The following is a 17,860-nucleotide window of genomic DNA, read 5'->3' as shown; positions in this document are numbered from 1 at the left end:
ACAAGTTCATGCTGCGTATGTGGAGCCAGAGTAGGCATCATCGTGTAAACCAGTGGTTCCCAACCGTTGGTACCCCTAAAGTACCCCCTCATGTAGTTTTTACCAGTAGGCCTATGGTCTCATGAGTCTTCTCAAGTACCCACTGTGGGTAGGCCAAGTACCCTTGGTTGGGAACCATTGATGTAAACTGTCAAGTGCACGTCTCTGGTCATATGACATTGTGGGCAGTGGAAATGTTACATAATGAGCAATATTTTATATTCACAGATTTGTGTACAGTATGTGCCGTTGTCTATAAAATAAATGAAATGTCCATGATGGCCCTGGAAAGTAGGTTATCATGGTTATTAATTTGATATAAAGGCATTGTTACTATATAGAAGAATGCAGAGTAATTACTTATGATAAGAGCAATTCTGATGTGTTCCCGGAATTTGTTTCATGCCATTCCCATAAATTCTATGAAAACCTAAAGATATGCATTCTGTATTTTGAGTGATAGTCGAAAAATGTTGACACATTTCTCATGGCACATACGCCACCTTGTGGTAAAGGTTTACACTAGCGCCCCTGAGTGGAATATGTCGGGAGAAACGATATCAGATGATGGGCGGATTACCCAGACCTTCAGTTGAACACAATTATTACAATGCAAATAATTGGTCTACTCCTGAAATAATAATGAAATACTTACAAAAATAAGAGTATTAATGTATTCCATTTAAAATGTTAACCGTACTGATTGTAAGACACTCCGGAATCCCCTTGATGTGCAAATGCTAATGTAGAGCGCACACGTAGTTTAGCTTCGCTATTGGTGCAAAGTTTCCCGGGACTAAAACGTCACACCCACAATTTCGCGCCAAATTCATTGCAGTAGCACTACGTAGTAGGTAAGAAAAGTAATTTTAAGATACTGTAGCTAGCTATTTCTAAGGTTATTAAAGGCTAAATTAACTAGGTCGTTGTTTATTAAATGTTTTATGTTAGATCAAATTCAGATTACCTAATTTATGTGTTTGGGAGTGTTCACCGGATTTTTTAAATTGTTAACTTGCACTAGCTAGCTGCTGTTTTACAATTGTCTTGAACATGCCAGCCATCAAAGTATTTGATAAAAAATGATTAGGAATATATAATTAGAGAATGTACCTAGTTAAGGATTTACAATAAATATTTTATTTTTAGTTGACAAGCTCTTTCGGGAAGTTTAGTTGACTTCCCAGCTAGCTAACTGGCTAGGATGCATTGTTTCATTACACGTCGAAAAGAATGCAAGTAGCTACCAACAATTTACTAGTTAGCTATTGACATAACTAACTACAGGCTTTGTTATTAGCTAATTCAAGCTCAACTCAGCTATGTGTTACTTACTGGTTGCATTGTTATTTTACGAGTCAAAGGCGAATACATTTAACGTTATTTAACCAGATTTCTTTTCTAGGACCTGTGATCATTCAGAATGTCTTCACCAACATCAACTCCCGGAAGACGCAAGCGCAACAGGGATGACATTCCAGCCACTCGTAAGTTGACAGCAAAAGGTTCTGAGTACCATAAACTATATTTACAGTTTGATTTTGTACAGTGATATTCTGTTTTTAATTTAATATAACACTTAAGGACATATAAATCACATGAAAGGAAGCAGTCTAACCAACTATGTATTTTTCTGTCTCTGTAGCTGGCAGTGATGGCCTGGTCTCCCCTCCTTCCCAGCGGCGGAGACGTCAGGACTCCTCCAACGGGGATCTGCCGGCCATGCCCACATCTCCAGCCACAGACATTGCCAGCCCTGCTGTCCATGACACCTCTCTGTTCTCCAGCCCACGCCGCTCAGGTAACTGCCTCTCCAGCATTGACACACAGAATGATGCTGTTTAAGTTAGTCTTTTTTTTGCAGTCGCATAAATATACAGTACCAGTCAAAAGTTTGGACACATACTCATTCAAGGGTTTTTCTTTATTTTACACACTGTAGAATAGTAGTGAAGACATCAACACTATTAAATAACACACATGGAATCATGTAGTAACCAAAAAGTTAAACAAATCAAAATAGATGTTATATTCTTCAAAGTAGCCACACTTTGCTTTGACAGCTTTGCACACTCTTGGCATTCTCTCAACCAGCTTCATGAGGAATGCTTTTCCAACAGTCTTGAAGGAGTCCACACATATGCTGAGCACTTGTTGGGTCCTTTCCTTCACTCTGCTGTCCAACTCATCCCAAACCATCTCAATTGGGTTGAGGTTGGGTGATTGTGGAGGCCAGATCATCTGATGCAGCACTCCATCACTCTCCTAGGTCAAATAGCCCTTACACAGCCTGGAGGTTTGTTTTGGGTCATTGTCCTGTTGAAAAACCAATGATAGTCCCACTAAGCGCAAACCAGATGGGGTGGCGTATCGCTGCAGAATGCTGTGGTAGCCATGCTGGTTAAGTGTGCCTTGAATTCTAAATAAATCACAGACAGTGTCCCCAGCAAAGCACCATCACCCCACCTCCATGCTTCACAGTGGGAACCACACATGCAGAGATCATCCGTTCACCTACTCTGCATATCACAAAGACACGGCGGTTGGAACCAAGAATCTCCAATTTGGACTCATCAGACCAAAGGACAGATTTCCACCGGTCTAATGTCCTTTGCTTGTGTTTCTTGGCCCAAGCAAGTCTCTTCTTATTGGTGTCCTTTAGTAGTGGTTTCTATGCAGCAATTCGACCATGAAGGCCTGATTTCCCACAGTCTCCTCTGAACAGTTGATGTTCAGATGTGTCTGTTACTTGAACTCTGTGAAGCATTTATTTGGGCTGAAATCTTAGGTGCAGTTAATTGCCCAATGCTGAGGCTGGTAACTCTTAATGAACTCATCCTCTGCAGCAGAGGCAACTGCGTCTTCTTTTCCTGTGGCGGTCCTCATRAGAGCCAGTTTGATGTTTTTTGTGACTGCACTTGAAGGAACTTTGAAAGTTCTTGATGTGATACAGCCTGGATTAAAACCAAGGACTGTAGTGACACCGCTTGCACTGAGATGCAGTGCCTTAGTTCACACACACGCGGACGCAGCAGTCTATTTAACTGTACTAGAATGCTTAATAGGCCGCAGTAATTAATTAATTAATTTTTGTCAAGGAAAATATCTGATATTGGTATCAGCCAAAAATGTCATATCGGTGCATCACTAATTATTATTGTCCCTGTGCCCAAGGCAGCGAAGGTAACCTGCCTAAATGATTACCGCCCTGTAGCATTCACGTCGGTAGCCATGAAGTGCTTTGAAAGGCTGGTCATGGCTCACATTAACAGCATCCTCCCGGATACCCTAGACCCACTCCAATTCACATACCTCCCCAACAGATCCACAGATGATGCAATCTCTTTTGCACTCTACACTGCCCTTTCCCACCTGGACAAAAGGAAAACCTATGTGAGAATGATATTCATTGACTACAGCTCAGCTGTCAACATCATAGTGCCTTCCAATCTCATCACTAAGCTAAAGACCCTGGGACTAAACACCTCCCTCTGCAACTGGATCCTGAATTTTCTGACAGGCTGCTCCAGGTGGTAAGGGTAGGCAATAACATGTCTGCCATGCTGATCCTCAACACTGTGGCCCCTCAAGGGTGTGTACTCAGTCCCCTCCTGTACTCCCTGTTCACTCATGACTGCACGGCCAGGCACGACTTCAACACCATCATTAAGTTTGCTGACGACAACAGTGGTAGGCCTGATCACCGACAATGATGAGACAGCCTATAGGGAGGACAACAACCCCTCCCTCAATGTGATCAAGACAAAGGAGCAGGTCGTGGACTACAGGAAAAGGCGGGCTGAACAGGCCCCCATTAACATCAACGGGGCTGTAGTGGAGCGGGTCAAGAGTTTCAAGTTCCTTGGTGTCCACATCACCAACAAACTATCATGGTCCAAACACCAAGACAGTCGTGAAGAGGGCACGACAAAACCTTTTCCCCCTCAGGAGATGGGGAAAGGAGCTCGGCATCTGACCATAAGGCGCTACAGAGGGTAGTGCGTACGGCCCAGTACATCACTGGGGCCAAGCTTCGTGCCATCCAGGACTTATATAATAGGGGGTGTCAGAGGAAAGCCCATAAAATTGTCACCGACTCCAGTCACCCAAGTCATAGACTGTTTTCTCTGCTACCGCACAGCAAGTGGTACCGGAGCGCCAAGTCTAGGTCCAAAAGGCTCCTTAACAGCTTCTACCCCCAAGCCAATAGACTGCTGAACAATTAATCAAATGGCCACCGAACTATTTACATTGACCCACATGCATAGTCACTTCACCCTTACCTACATGTACAATTACCTCAACTAACCTGTACCCCCGCACACTGACTTGGTACCGGTACCCCCTGTATATAACTTCGTTATTGTGTTACTTTTTATTTCTTTTTTTACTTTATTTGGTAAATATTTTCTTAACTCTTCTTGAACTGCACTGTTGGTTAAGGGCTTGTAAGTAAGCATTTCACGGTAAGGTCAACACTTGTTGTATTCGGCGCATGTGACAAATAAAGTTTGATATGATTTATATGGACAGATCCAAGATCAGCACTCCTACTCTGAGATGCTTTGTGGCGATGGGCCCAGATCATTTGTGCAGCACAACTGCAAAAAATAAACTGGACCTAAAAGAACTGAGATTTTGACCCTGTGATGTCACTCGGAATGTTAAGTCAATGTCTTCTCCTCAGTTCTCCCCAGTGAGGTGGACATGAGCTCCCCTCTGATGTACGGGACTCCTAGCTCCAGGGTGGAGGGCACCCCCCGTAGTGGTGTGCGTGGCACCCCAGCCAGACAGCGCCCTGACCTGGGCTCCATCAGGAAGGCCCCCCAGGTGGACCTTCACTCTGAGCCGGTGAGTAGAGGAACTCCTATATGGAGAAAGATAGAGAATGATAATCAGGAAATGTATAACCGCTAATGCTATATAGATATAGAATGATATTGTTAGCAAATCTGTAACAGCTAATGCTATTTATTATAGAAAGATGGCGTTAGAGATTTGCTAACGGCTTATGCTATATAGAATGACATTGTTAGGAAATCTATAACAGCTAATGCCATTTTTGTCCTCTACCAGCCAAGTGCAGATGGTGCAGTAGCCAGTGAGCAGGCAGTGGGTCAGAAGCTTGTTATCTGGGGCACTGATGTCAACGTGGGCACGTGCAAGGAGAAGTTCCAGGTATGGAAATTAACCTTAGGGCTTTGCTTTCATTGTGCTAGAAAAAATAAATAAACGAATCTAATTGATAAGAAAAAATGTAGTTCAATCTTGTTAATCATTTTATCTGAATGCTATTATTGTTCGTTTTCCCCATAGAGATTCCTGCAGAGTTCATTGACCCGACTTCCAACGAGGATGAGATGCTGGTTTGGACCTGAACGAGCTTCTACATGCAGAAGCTGGAGGAGGTAGGTCCCCCTCCCCTAGCACCATGTGACACCAATAACAGTATCACCATTTACATCTGTCTTGAGACTAGTATTGCACTTATCTTTGCAGTGATAATTTCTCTTTGTGTCTTCCCTCTAGATACAGTTGGTTGGTGAGCCTGTGCTGAACGTTCAACTCGCCATGTGCAGTCCTTTGAGCAGACCTGTACAGGCAGCTCATCTCCTACCCCCAGGTAAACACGCACGCACCAGACGTCTCACATATGAACCTCTCGAGTCTAAGTGTAAGTCTACTAAGCTAACATATGAATTGTTTTTAGATGGACATACAAGGTCATTTAGATATTTGATTTCTAGCTTAGGAACCTCTCTAATATTAATGGGAAATGGGCTATGAATGCTAAACTTAAAATGTTTCCCGTATGACAGCTAGCAAAGGTGGTTGTGTAATATTTGTCTGCTAATAATTTTTGACCATTTATTACCATGCATAGAGATTACAATATTTAATTATGTGTAGCATACCAATAAGAATGGTGATTCATAATGTTGTTTTTCCTATATCTCTTTCACAGGAATCATCCCCACATTTGACATGGCTGTCAATGAGCTGTTCTTTGAGCGTTCCCAGACTCCATCTTGTGCACCAGATCCAGGTGCGGCCGTACAACGCCTGAAGACTAGGAACATGAGGAGCCTGAACCCTGAAGGTAATAGACTGTGGCGGTAATTACATTTGTCAGCCGGTAACTGTCATGCAAATAACTGCCGTCTCACTGTTATTCACCGTTAATTAACATAAATGCGTTTAACATCTCCGGACTTCCACACATAGCCTACAAGCATGATGTGGACCTCTGGAACAAATACTTTTTAAATAGGCTAATAAATCAATTTTAATAAGCCTACACCAACACAATAAATCCATTAATATTTATCATTTCTTAAAAGAAACATCATATGAGAAAAGAACCGAATAGCATATTCTGAGTCATAGCCCTGATCTGGCTATTCATGTGGCTGTTCGATACACTAGTTCATTTAGCAGACAAGATTTGCTTATAATTCCTGTGGCATTTTATGTTATAGTAAGAAGAATACAATTGAACATAGCTGAATAAATAGAAAAGGATATTTCTCTGACGGGAGTGCGCACATGCATGCTGCTTTTCTGTTGATTGGTTAACAAAGTATAATTTAAAACATGTCCTATATGTTTAAATTTAGTTATTTACGCAACTTTAGTTGTGATAGAAATCAAAACATATACCCTAAGGTTTGTAAGGCTGCCATTGATGCGACACTAATGATGGTTTGACAAAAGTAGCATGTTTCTTGCACAGGCTGCACACCATCTTTCTCTTATTCACAATTTGACAACACTCACCAGTATTCTCATCCATCAGACTATTCTGAATTTAATCAATGTTTTGCATATAGCCTACTAACATGTGGTATTATTTGATTTAGAGTGGCCCACAAAAAAACATGTTATCCTTAGCCTGCACTGGAATAACGAATGGCGGAAGCGCTTCCCGTGTTCCGTTTTTAATATGCCAGGTTGGCTACATCGTTGTAAAGTAAATTAATGCTTTATTTTAAGAATTAGCAATAAAGAAAGAAAGCTTGAACCTCTTTTTAAATAGTTTAAATTCTTTTTTCATGCCAGCCAGGTAGACTACTCCGGTTGTAAAGCGAAGCAATGTGCTTAATATGAGGAATTTTAAGATACATATAGTAGACCTAGCCTATAGAAAAGTATAGTATCCCTCTTTTTAATAGGCCATCAACTCAGTTCTCACGCAATTGCATAAGCCTATAGAAATGTTTGCGCAACATGCTAATAGGAAAACTTACTTCATTCCATGCATCAACCAGCTATTTACATTTGAGTCATTTAGCAGACACTCTTACCAGAGCGACTTAGTTAGTATGCATTCATTTAAGATAGCTAGGTGGGACAACCACCATATCAAGGCATAGAAAGTACATTTTTTTTCTTTAAAGTAGCTGTCAGTAGAGTCAGAGCTAGAAGAGGGGTCAAGGCAAGTGCTGGTTTAGTGTTTATTGAAAAAATAATGGAGGTGAGTAGGATTAATTCAAATACTGTTTGAAGAAGTAGGTTTAGATGTTTTTGGAAGATCGCAGAGACTCTGCTGTTCTAGCTTCAGAGGGAAGCTGGTTCCACCAATGGGGTGCCAGGACAGAGACGAGCTGTCCTCCCGTAGGGTGGAGGCCAAGAGGCCTGCGGTGGCAGAACGGAGTGCTCGGATTGGTGTTAGGGTTTGAGCATAGCCATAGGTAAGCACCATGGTCTTGTAGCTATGAGGAGCTGGCTGTCACTGTGCAACAGGTGATCCTATTCCACTCAAACTCTGAATGCCAGGGCTCTCATGAAGTGTTTGACAGGGACAAGTGATTAGAGGGACAATAGAGCGCTTAGTACCAGGTATTAGCGACTGGCCATTAGTAAGTTTGCTAGGCTACTAATGACCATCAGCGGCATCAGAGCGCCGTTTGGGGAAGTCTAGTAACCGTGACTCATCGGTCATCATTTGACTGCAGTCATGACTCGTGACTTCCGTGTGGTGGCAATACGGTAAACGTGGCTGTCCTAGTAATAGTACAAAAGCTGAAGAACATACGCACATCCAGCTACATCAGTCTAATGAAGACCTACGGGTCAAAACGTTGTTAAAAATAAATATCACCTGGGAGCATGAGCAGCATTGTGCGGCGTTTTCCTTCTGTTGTCCTAGTAATAGACCATATCATCTGATGGATGTCTAGCTTCCCTGAACAATGGATGAACATCTATTGCACTATAAACCATATGAAGAGTGAATTATACTCAATTAAACATTGATTTTCTTTCAAAATTGAGTGTTTGAATGAGCCTGCAGCCTAGTGGCAGATGATTTGTACTTTTGGGCTTACATTGATTCCATTTGCCCCGGGCAAGCTCAGTCAAGCATATCTAAAATGTATGAAGCCATATCTGGTGCTATAGTGCTCAGTACTTAATACAATCTTCCTCTGTCCCTCTCCTTCCAGACAGACCAAATGATCACCATCAGCGGCATGGTGATCAGGACCTCCCAGCTGATCCCAGAGATGCAGGAGGCCTTCTTCCAGTGCCAGGTTTGTGCCTTTTCTACCCGTGTGGAGGTGGACCGCGGCCGCATCGCAGAGCCCGCCGTGTGCCGCAACTGCAACACCACCCACAGTCTGGCCCTCATCCACAACCGCTCAGCCTTCTCCGACAAACAGATGGTGAGATATGGGGTGAAAGCGTTTTTTTAAGTAGGTCAAGATCATGCAGGGGCTGTTATACTTTAAGACAGTCTGCTTACTTTAAATGGAAGATACCATTTGTTTGGATGTTGCTGAACAGAAAACTGGGGGTAGTGGTTTAGTTCAGATACCCGTTAGTCCATAAAAGCTTGTCTTCCTGGGTTAGAACACAAATCCAATAGTAGTGTATTTCCAGACACAGCTCTGAAGAAGCAGAACTCCAGTTCTCACTCTGATTCCTTTTTTTTCTCCTTTTCAGATCAAAGTGCAGGAGTCTCCTGATGACATGCCTGCTGGGCAGACCCCTCACACCACCATAGTGTATGCTCATAACGACCTGGTCGACAAAGTACAGCCAGGAGACCGCATCAACATCACTGGTGAGCTGTTTTCCCCGTAGAAGAACTGGTTGAGAAGCGATAATGTATAGCTTTGCTGTTGGATATGGTATGTGGAAGAGAGCAACCCGGCTCTACGTATTTTACTGGTTTGTGACCCACTGACGCCGCCCCCGGTTAGAGGGAATTAAAGCAGCCCAAGAGTTAACACACAGGAACTTTATTTAAACACCCCGAGGAAGATGAACATGGGGATGGACCTGTAAAGGTACAGAGAGAAAATTAATATGCTATACAGGATATAAATACACTGCATAGATATGTGTAGAGTGCAATAGAATGGGAGAAGCTATGTATGAAGGAATGCTAATGAATACAACTGGAGCAAAGGACTATCTAATAACCATATATTACAGAGTTGAGTTGAAGTCGGAAGTTTACATACACCTTAGCCAAATACATTTAAATGCAGTTTTTCACAATTCCTGACATTTAATCTTAGTAAAAATTACCTGTTTCAGGTCAGTTAGATCACCACTTTATTTTAAGAATGTGAAATGTAGCATATAGTATAGTATCTTTCATCACATTCGCAGTGGGTCAGAAGTTTACAAACACTCAATTAGTATTTGGTAGCATTGCCTTTTAAATTGTTTAACTTGGGTCAAATGTTTCAGGTAGCCTTCCACAAGCTTCCCACAATAAGTTGGGTGAATTTTGGCCCATTCCTGCTGACAGAGCTGGTGTAACTGAGTCAGGTTTGTAGGCCTCCTTGCTCACACACGCTTTTTCAGTTCTGCCCACAATTTTTTTATGGGATTGTGGTCAGGGCTTTGTGATGGCCACTTCAATACCTTGACTTTGTTGTTCTTAAGCCATTTTGCCACAACTTTGGAAGTATGCTTGGGGTCATTGTCCATTTGGAAGACCCATTTGCGACCAAGCTTTAACTTCCTGACTGATGTCTTGAGATGTTGCTTCAATATATCCACATATTTTTCCTGCCTCATGATGCCGTCTATTTTGTGAAGTGCACCAGTCCCTCCTGCAGCAAAGCACCCCCACAACATGGTACTGCCACCCCCGTGCTTCACGGTTGGGATGGTGTTCTTCGGCTTGCAAGCCTCCCCCTTTTTCCTCCAAACATAACGATGGTCATTATGGCTAAACAGTTCTATTTTTGTTTCATCAGACCAGAGGACATTTCTCCAAAAAGTACGATCTTTGTCCCCATGTGCAGTTGCAAACCGTAGTCTGGCTTTTTTATGGCGGTTTTGGAGCAGTGGCTTCTTCCTTGCTGAGCGGCCTTTCAGGTTATGTCGAAATAGGACTCGTTTTACGGTGGATATAGATACTTTTGTACCTGTTTCCTCCAGCATCTTCACAAGGTCCTTTTCTGATGTTCTGGGATTGATTTGCACTTTTTGCACCAAAGTACATTCATCTCTAGGACACAGAATGCGTCTCCTTCCTGAGCAATATGACGGCTGTGTGGTTCCATGGCGTTTGTACTTGCCTACTATTGTTTGTACAAATGAACGTGGTACCTTCAGGCGTTTGGAAATTGCTCCCAAGGGTGAACCAGACTTGTGGAGGTCTCAAAAATACATTCTGAGGTCTTGGCTGATTTCTTTTGATTTTCCCATGATGTCAAGCAAAGAGGCACAGAGTTTGAAGGTAGGCCTTGAAATATATCCACAGGTACACCTCCAATTGACTCAAATGATGTCAATTAGCTTATAAGAAGCTTCTAATTCCATGACAGTTTTCTGGAAATTTCCAAGCTGTTTAAAAGCACAGTCAATTTAGTGTATGTAAACGTCTGACCCACTGGAATTGTGATACAGTGAAATAATCTGTCTGTAAACAATTGTTGAAAAAATTTGTGTCATGCACAAAGTAGATGTTCTAACTGACTTGCCAAAACTATAGTTTGTTATCAAGAAATTTGTGGAGTGGTTGAAAAACAAGTTTTAAGGACTCCAACCTAAGTGTATGTAAACTTCTGACTTCAACTGTAGTAACCCGAGTCACAACTAGCACTCATGCTAACAATAAACATGTTACCTAATAACATTCAATGAACACTGAAGCTATACAAATAGGCAACATAAATGTCAAGAAGAGTTCATCTCTGCTTGGAGCACATGTGGTAAACGCGTCCAACAGGCATAACACGCATCCCCATATACACCAGTCCACCCATGCTCACAGACTGGGAAACTGGGGAAAAGACCGTTCGGGTACGGGCCATATTTACTCCCTTGGGGAGTATGGGTCAGGCCGGTCAGCCAATCAGGGCTCGGAGAGACTGCATGGCTAGAGCGTGCACGGCTATTGTCTAGTTGGCTGAAGCCACGAGCTGGAGATGTTCAATCTCTCATGCGAGGGGGAGAAAAGGTGAGGATGAGTGAGAGCCAGACAGCACGGCTCCAGAAAGCAAATAAACAAATGTGCACACGATGTAGCGCCCTCGGCAAGGGGATTCTGTAACAGGCTATAAAGTGCTTTCAAAAAAGTGTGCTCTAGTTAAGGGGCAATCCGAAGTTGCCACATCTGTTTTTGGACTAATAAAGAAATTATATTCAGTGATTTCTTGTAGAATATTGTAGCGGTATTTATTAGAGAGGGGTAAAGATAACGATTTTGTTCGGGCGCCAGGCAGGTATTAACCATGCCGAAAGGAAAAGAGTAGAATAGAGAGAGTACCACTACCAGACCCACACACATCAGCAGAAGAGACTGCCTAGAGTGTAGCCTGTTTACCAGATAGCCAGTGGAGAGAAAAGAGAATACACACCCTATAAAACCCATATCACAGCACAGGGGTAACCCCACCAAGAATACCTCATACAATAATGGCAGAGCAATTGAACAGCAACTTCATACAAGAAAGAACCAAGTCATCAACAGAGGATTTGCAGTAACATGTATTATCTTCCAGTGGAGGAGTGCAGAGGGTATGAATGTGGGGGGGTGGTCATAGAACAAAGGCCTTAAAAATGTCCACAATCTTCTCGACCACATGTCATTAGTACACCCCACCTCAATACAGTTCAAATAACACACAACTTGCAAGCAACCTCCCTTTTAACTAAAATGTCCACCCAAATACTTCTGGCAGGGCAATAATAGTCCAGCTCTAATGAACTTCAATGGGAAGTGCATTTGAAAAATAGAAAGTCTGTTGCATGGTAAAGCACTGGAATGATAGAGGGAAGAGAAAGCAAACGAGATCTTAGCTGTGGTCTTCAGGCGTGCCGGTGTACTGTTTGACCGTCCGATGGTTTGTTGGTTTGTATGCCAAAGCTTCGCACCAATGTTGCTACTAATCCATGCGATCCAATACCGGCGCGGTCCCAAACGAAAACAACCACGACCGGTCACACCGATGATTGAGTTAAATACTTTATAAACTACACACGCTGAAAATAAAACTTCTGCAGCATAGCACACACAATCAAACTGTCGCGCCACCCAAGAGCTCCTCCCCAAAGAGCTGAACGAGCTGTCTTTATTTCCTCCTTCCTTACTGCTGATGCGCTCTTAAAGTGGCAGCGCACGGTGAAGGCTCCGTGCAGGATTTCGCCACAATATAACTTGTAAGTGCCTCATGCACTTAGTTCAACTACGGTATCCCATGTTAGTAACAAACACTGTATAGACTTAAAATATGCTTAATTATAATTGTGATATTTTGGTGGTCAATAATGCTTTGTTTGTTTCAACTGCTGTTTGCCCCTCTTTTCTTTCTTTTTTTTGCCTATAACCATGGGCTTAGTTTTTCTGGTCAGGTCACGTGGTAAGGAAAAACAATTAGCCGTAGTCATGCATACTGCTGCTGTGCCTTACTAGAGTTTGAATAAGACAACATGGTTCTATGGACTCATTTCCCAGCTGCGTCATGAGAAGTTGAGTGTGCAACTTCAAATGCAGCTCGTGCAAGTAAAAAAAACAACAACACGTAATCAGATGGTTATCGTCAACAACGCAGATGTCAGAGGATTGATAACCTAGCAAGCCAACAAGGCAAGGGAAAATATCACAAATAAAGCTAGATTAAAGCCATAAGAATAATATACTTGTTGAACATTAGAAACAAGTTGGAACCTGTTCAGGGAACCGAAAACCGGGTAAGACCGAACATTTTTTTAAGAAACAGAACCGAGAATAAAAGTGATCTGGAGCAGTAAAGATAACAGGTTAAATAAAATGAGTCATGATCCAGGGCTAGCTCTGGTCCAATGTTAAGTCAACTCTCTGAAGTTCAGTTCCTTCATAGAAGTCACTCCTCCGTAGGTATAATTATGTATGTCATATCAACAAGTTGCCCAGCGCTTCATGCCCAGTGCTCTCCTCACACACAGAATTTCATTCACATGTCGCACCCTACATTTGTCTGTAGCTTGCCTGCTCCATAGCATGCTCCCGTATCCATTGGTGAAGTAATTTAATGTCGAGTTGAATGTAAAAAGGTTTAAAATGGAACAGAAATTAACAATATAAACGTTATATTTTTTTGGTTCAAAACGGTTCAGAAGTTTATTTTGCTGGTTGGAACAGTGTAACGGAACAAAAAAAATTATGGTTCTGTTCAGAACTAAACAATTGGAGGAAAATGTTGGTTCCATCCCTGCATAGCAATAGCCATCAGTCTTGTGTGTTCATGGTCATCACTCACTCACTGTTAAATTTCTCACGGTCCCGAGACTCCCGACATCAGTGTTAGCTATCCTGCTACAGAGCTTTTTGATGTTGGGATGCAAGTGCATCACTGGAATGTTGACGTTTGATGGTAAACAGAAAATTGTCCTATTGTCGTGACGAAACTCTTCAACTCTCCCACAGGTATCTATAGAGCGGTTCCTATGCGTGAGAACCCTCGCCAGAGCAACGTGAAGTCTGTGTACAAGACCCACATCGATGTCATCCATTTCCGCAAGACTGATGAGAAGCGCCTTCACGGGCTGGATGAGGATTCAGACCAGAAGCTTTTCACTGAAGAGCGCGTCCAGACACTGAAGGAGCTGGCCTCCAAACCAGATGTATACAATCGTCTCTCCTCCGCCCTGGCCCCCAGCATCTATGAACACGAGGACATCAAGAAGGTCAGTGAAAGCAAAGTTGTTGTAGCACAAAGATATTTTCTATATTGCCTGCTGTGTAATTAAGATGTTTGTGCTACAACGTTTTTGGGAAACTCACCACGGGATCGTTTTCTCATCAAATTAATGTGGGGTCCTCTGCTGCCAGGGATGTGGAACTGCTGTCTGTCAGATTACAGTGGATTTTGCTTTCATTCAACATCCATGAACAGTACTATAAAGTTTGTCATTCTTTTCCCAGGGCATTTTGCTGCAGCAGTTGTTTGATTTTTGACTGAGTTTAGATTTCACTTCCATTCAAAATGCACAGTACTCTAAACTTTCTCTTCTTTTCCCAAGGGTATTCTTCTCCAGCTATTCGGGGGCACCCGTAAAGACTTCAGCCAGACAGGCCGCGGTAACTTCCGTGCCGAGGTAAACATCCTGCTCTGTGGAGACCCCGGCACCTCCAAGTCCCAGCTGCTGCAGTACGTGTTCAATCTGGTGCCCCGCGGTCAGTACACGTCTGGGAAGGGCTCCAGCGCCGTGGGCCTCACAGCCTATGTGATGAAGGACCCAGAGACCAAGCAGCTAGTGCTGCAGACGGGGGCCCTGGTGCTCAGTGATAACGGGATATGTTGTATTGATGAGTTTGACAAGATGAGCGACAGCACGCGCTCTGTGCTGCATGAGGTCATGGAGCAGCAGACTCTCTCCATCGCCAAGGTGGGTTTAAAAAAAAAGAAGAACAAAACAAGATCAGGGGATAAACTTTCCTAGTTAAAGGTTAAATAAATAGGGCCTCCCGGGTGGCGCAGTGGTCTAGGGCACTGCATCGCAGTGCTAGCTGCGCCACCAGAGTCTCTGGGTTCGCGCCCAGGCTCTGTCGCAGCCGGCCGCGACCGGGAGGTCCGTGGGGCGATGCACAATTGGCCTAGCGTCGTCCGGGTTAGGGAGTGTTTGGCCGGTAGGGATATCCTTGTCTCATCGCKCTCCAGCGACTCCTGTGGCGGGCCGGGCGCAGTGCGCGCTAACCAAGGGGGCCRGGTRCACGGTGTTTCCTCCGACACATTGGTGCGGCTGGCTTCCGGGTTGGAGGCGCGCTGTGTTAAGAAGCAGTGCGGCTTGGTTGGGTTGTGCTTCGGAGGACGCGTTTCGACCTTCGTCTCTCCCGAGCCCGTACGGGAGTTGTAGCGATGAGACAAGATAGTAATTACTAGCTATTGGATACCACGAAAAATTGGGGAGAAAAGGGGATAAAATTTAAAATAAAAAAAAGGTTAAATAAATAAAGTTTACTGATGTTTAAGTTTCAGCACTAGGTTCAAGACTATTCACAGAAACGATGCACTTCACAGAAACGTATAGGCTTATCTTGAATTTTAATGTTAAATGTGGTGTTGGTAACATCGAATGATTAAATAGTTTCACTACTGTAGAAGCATTATAATTTTGTTTTCTGTTTTTAAGTAGTCTGTTAGTAACGGTGAACTACAGGGTAGTTTCTTACAAAGCTCTCTCTCTATTTATTTTTGTCCAGGCAGGAATCATTTGCCAGCTCAATGCACGCACCTCCGTCCTGGCAGCAGCCAATCCTGTGGAGTCTCAGTGGAACCCCAAGAAGACGACCATTGAGAACATCCAGCTCCCTCACACACTGCTCTCAAGGTAAATATTACCCAATAGGTCAACTGCCCTGGACACTCTTATTGATTGTCAATAATATCCTTAGGATCACTGAACCCCAAACAATGACTTCTCCACTGTAACTAAATGCACCTTGTTGCCAAAAAATATATAAAATAACTCTCACTACATGCATATGACCTGCTATAAATAAAAAGAGTATGTGAGGCATTAAACATAATATATATAAAAAAGGAAATTAAATGCTATTTTTCCCCTACAGATTTGATCTGATCTTCCTGATGCTGGATCCTCAAGACGAGGCTTATGACCGTCGCCTGGCTCACCACCTGGTAGCGCTCTACTACCAGAGCGAGGAGCAGATTGAAGAAGAGTTCCTGGACATGGCTGTGCTGAAGGACTACATTGCATACGCTCGCACTTACATCAACCCCAGACTGAACGAAGAAGCCAGCCAGGCACTCATTGAGGTACGATATAGACATATAATAATAACAAATGCTCTAAGTTGAAAGGGGTTGTGATGTAGATGTAACTTCAGGACCTGACAGCACCAAATGCTGGTAAAAAAAAGTATTAAGTGGCTGGCTAGGTTTGTTTCAGGCCCTGAATGTAACAAGTTCTGTGCTGGTTCCAGGTTTAGGCTATATTAAGCCAGCCGAAGTCCTGGTCGACACAATGCACAAAAATATCCTGCAGTAGCATTCAACAGTGTAAAGATTTTATAAATAAATTGGATTGATTGTATGGGTATCTTTCTTCCAGGCCTACGTGGACATGAGGAAGATTGGCAGCGGGCGGGGGATGGTGTCTGCCTACCCCAGGCAGCTGGAGTCTCTGATCCGCCTGGCTGAGGCCCATGCCAAGGTGCGCTTCTCTGACAAGGTGGAGACCATCGACGTGGAGGAGGCCAAGAGACTGCATCGCGAAGCCCTCAAGCAGTCCGCTACAGACCCCAGGACTGGCTTTGTCGACATCTCCATCCTCACAACCGGTATGGAGGATTTAGTCTATTTGTAGTTACTTACTATGACAGCTCTTCCGATGTCTGCCATGTTAAATATTTCAAATATGTTTTTTGATTGGATGTGCGAACCCAACCATGTTATGAATTTGTATATGTCAGTATCTTTGATAATGTGCAATATGGTGCAAGTATTATCTTTTAGTTTTTTACTCAACCCAGGAATGAGTGCCACGGCCCGTAAGCGTAAGGAGGAATTGACCCAGGCCTTGAAGAAAATGATCCAGTCCAAGGGAAAGTCCCCTGCCATGAAGTACCAGCAGCTGTTTGATGACCTCCGAGGACAGTCTGAAGCTGTAAGTAGTACCTCCCAGCTCTGCTTTTCTTTTCCTGGTGATGAGAACTATCAAGGAAAACAGTCATCACAATTACCTTAAAACATTTTAATTGGATGGTAAGCATATCAATCTTCTGAATAGTGTTTCTGTCCCCTAATGTGTTTCTTACAATTTGTTAACTTTCAGGCAATAACAAAGGACATGTTTGAAGAGGCTCTGCGAGCCCTGGCAGATGAAGACTATCTGACTGTCACTGGAAAGACTGTTCGCCTGCTGTAAAGAAACTTGCGTCTCCCCTTACCTTGTACAGTCATTGAATTTGCACTTATTTCCCTGAACCAGCAGCTTTCTCTCTACAGAATACTGATCTGTGAAGAATGTTTGACCACATTAATGTTAATGTCTCAGTCAGGACTAACATTGTATGCTTCATCATTACTGATAGTGCTTGGTGGCTTTGATGTTTTGGTGAGCAATAAAGAAATGCTTTAGTATGTCACTTGGGATGTTTCAGGTTTGGAAGAATGCTGATGCCAGGGCTACAATGCAACACTATAACAAGGTGTGCCATGATTACAGGCAGTGTGCACTTAAGACTGTGTGTTACCCAGCCTAGACCAAAAAGAGCACGCATAGCAGCCAGGAAAAACTCCCTAGAAGGTAGAAACCTAAAGAGGAACAGGGGAGGAGATCTGGCTGTACCAGTTTGAGGTACTGTATGTTCATAGCATTCTCAAGCTTATTTAGTAGCTATGCAGTTGGTGTA

General features: G+C 43.3%; 1 protein-coding gene across 1 annotated transcript; it reads left to right on the top strand.

Annotated features, from left to right (window-relative positions):
* Positions 1-809: 809 nt before the first annotated feature.
* On the top strand, positions 810-17,510 carry LOC111979598 (DNA replication licensing factor mcm4). Its single transcript, XM_070448829.1, is given in 18 exon segments — positions 810-893; positions 1,445-1,526; positions 1,685-1,840; positions 4,727-4,890; positions 5,116-5,217; positions 5,356-5,365; positions 5,368-5,447; positions 5,569-5,662; positions 6,005-6,147; positions 8,490-8,702; positions 8,983-9,103; positions 13,910-14,169; positions 14,506-14,871; positions 15,686-15,813; positions 16,055-16,262; positions 16,558-16,786; positions 16,979-17,112; positions 17,281-17,510. Coding segments are annotated over 17 exon segments (2,565 nt in total). The 5' UTR covers positions 810-893; positions 1,445-1,462; the 3' UTR covers positions 17,374-17,510.
* Positions 17,511-17,860: the final 350 nt, after the last annotated feature.

This window comes from Salvelinus sp. IW2-2015, linkage group LG19 (assembly GCF_002910315.2).
Source record: "Salvelinus sp. IW2-2015 linkage group LG19, ASM291031v2, whole genome shotgun sequence".
Lineage (NCBI taxonomy): Eukaryota > Metazoa > Chordata > Actinopteri > Salmoniformes > Salmonidae > Salvelinus > Salvelinus sp. IW2-2015.
This window is presented reverse-complemented; position numbering and strand designations above follow the sequence as displayed.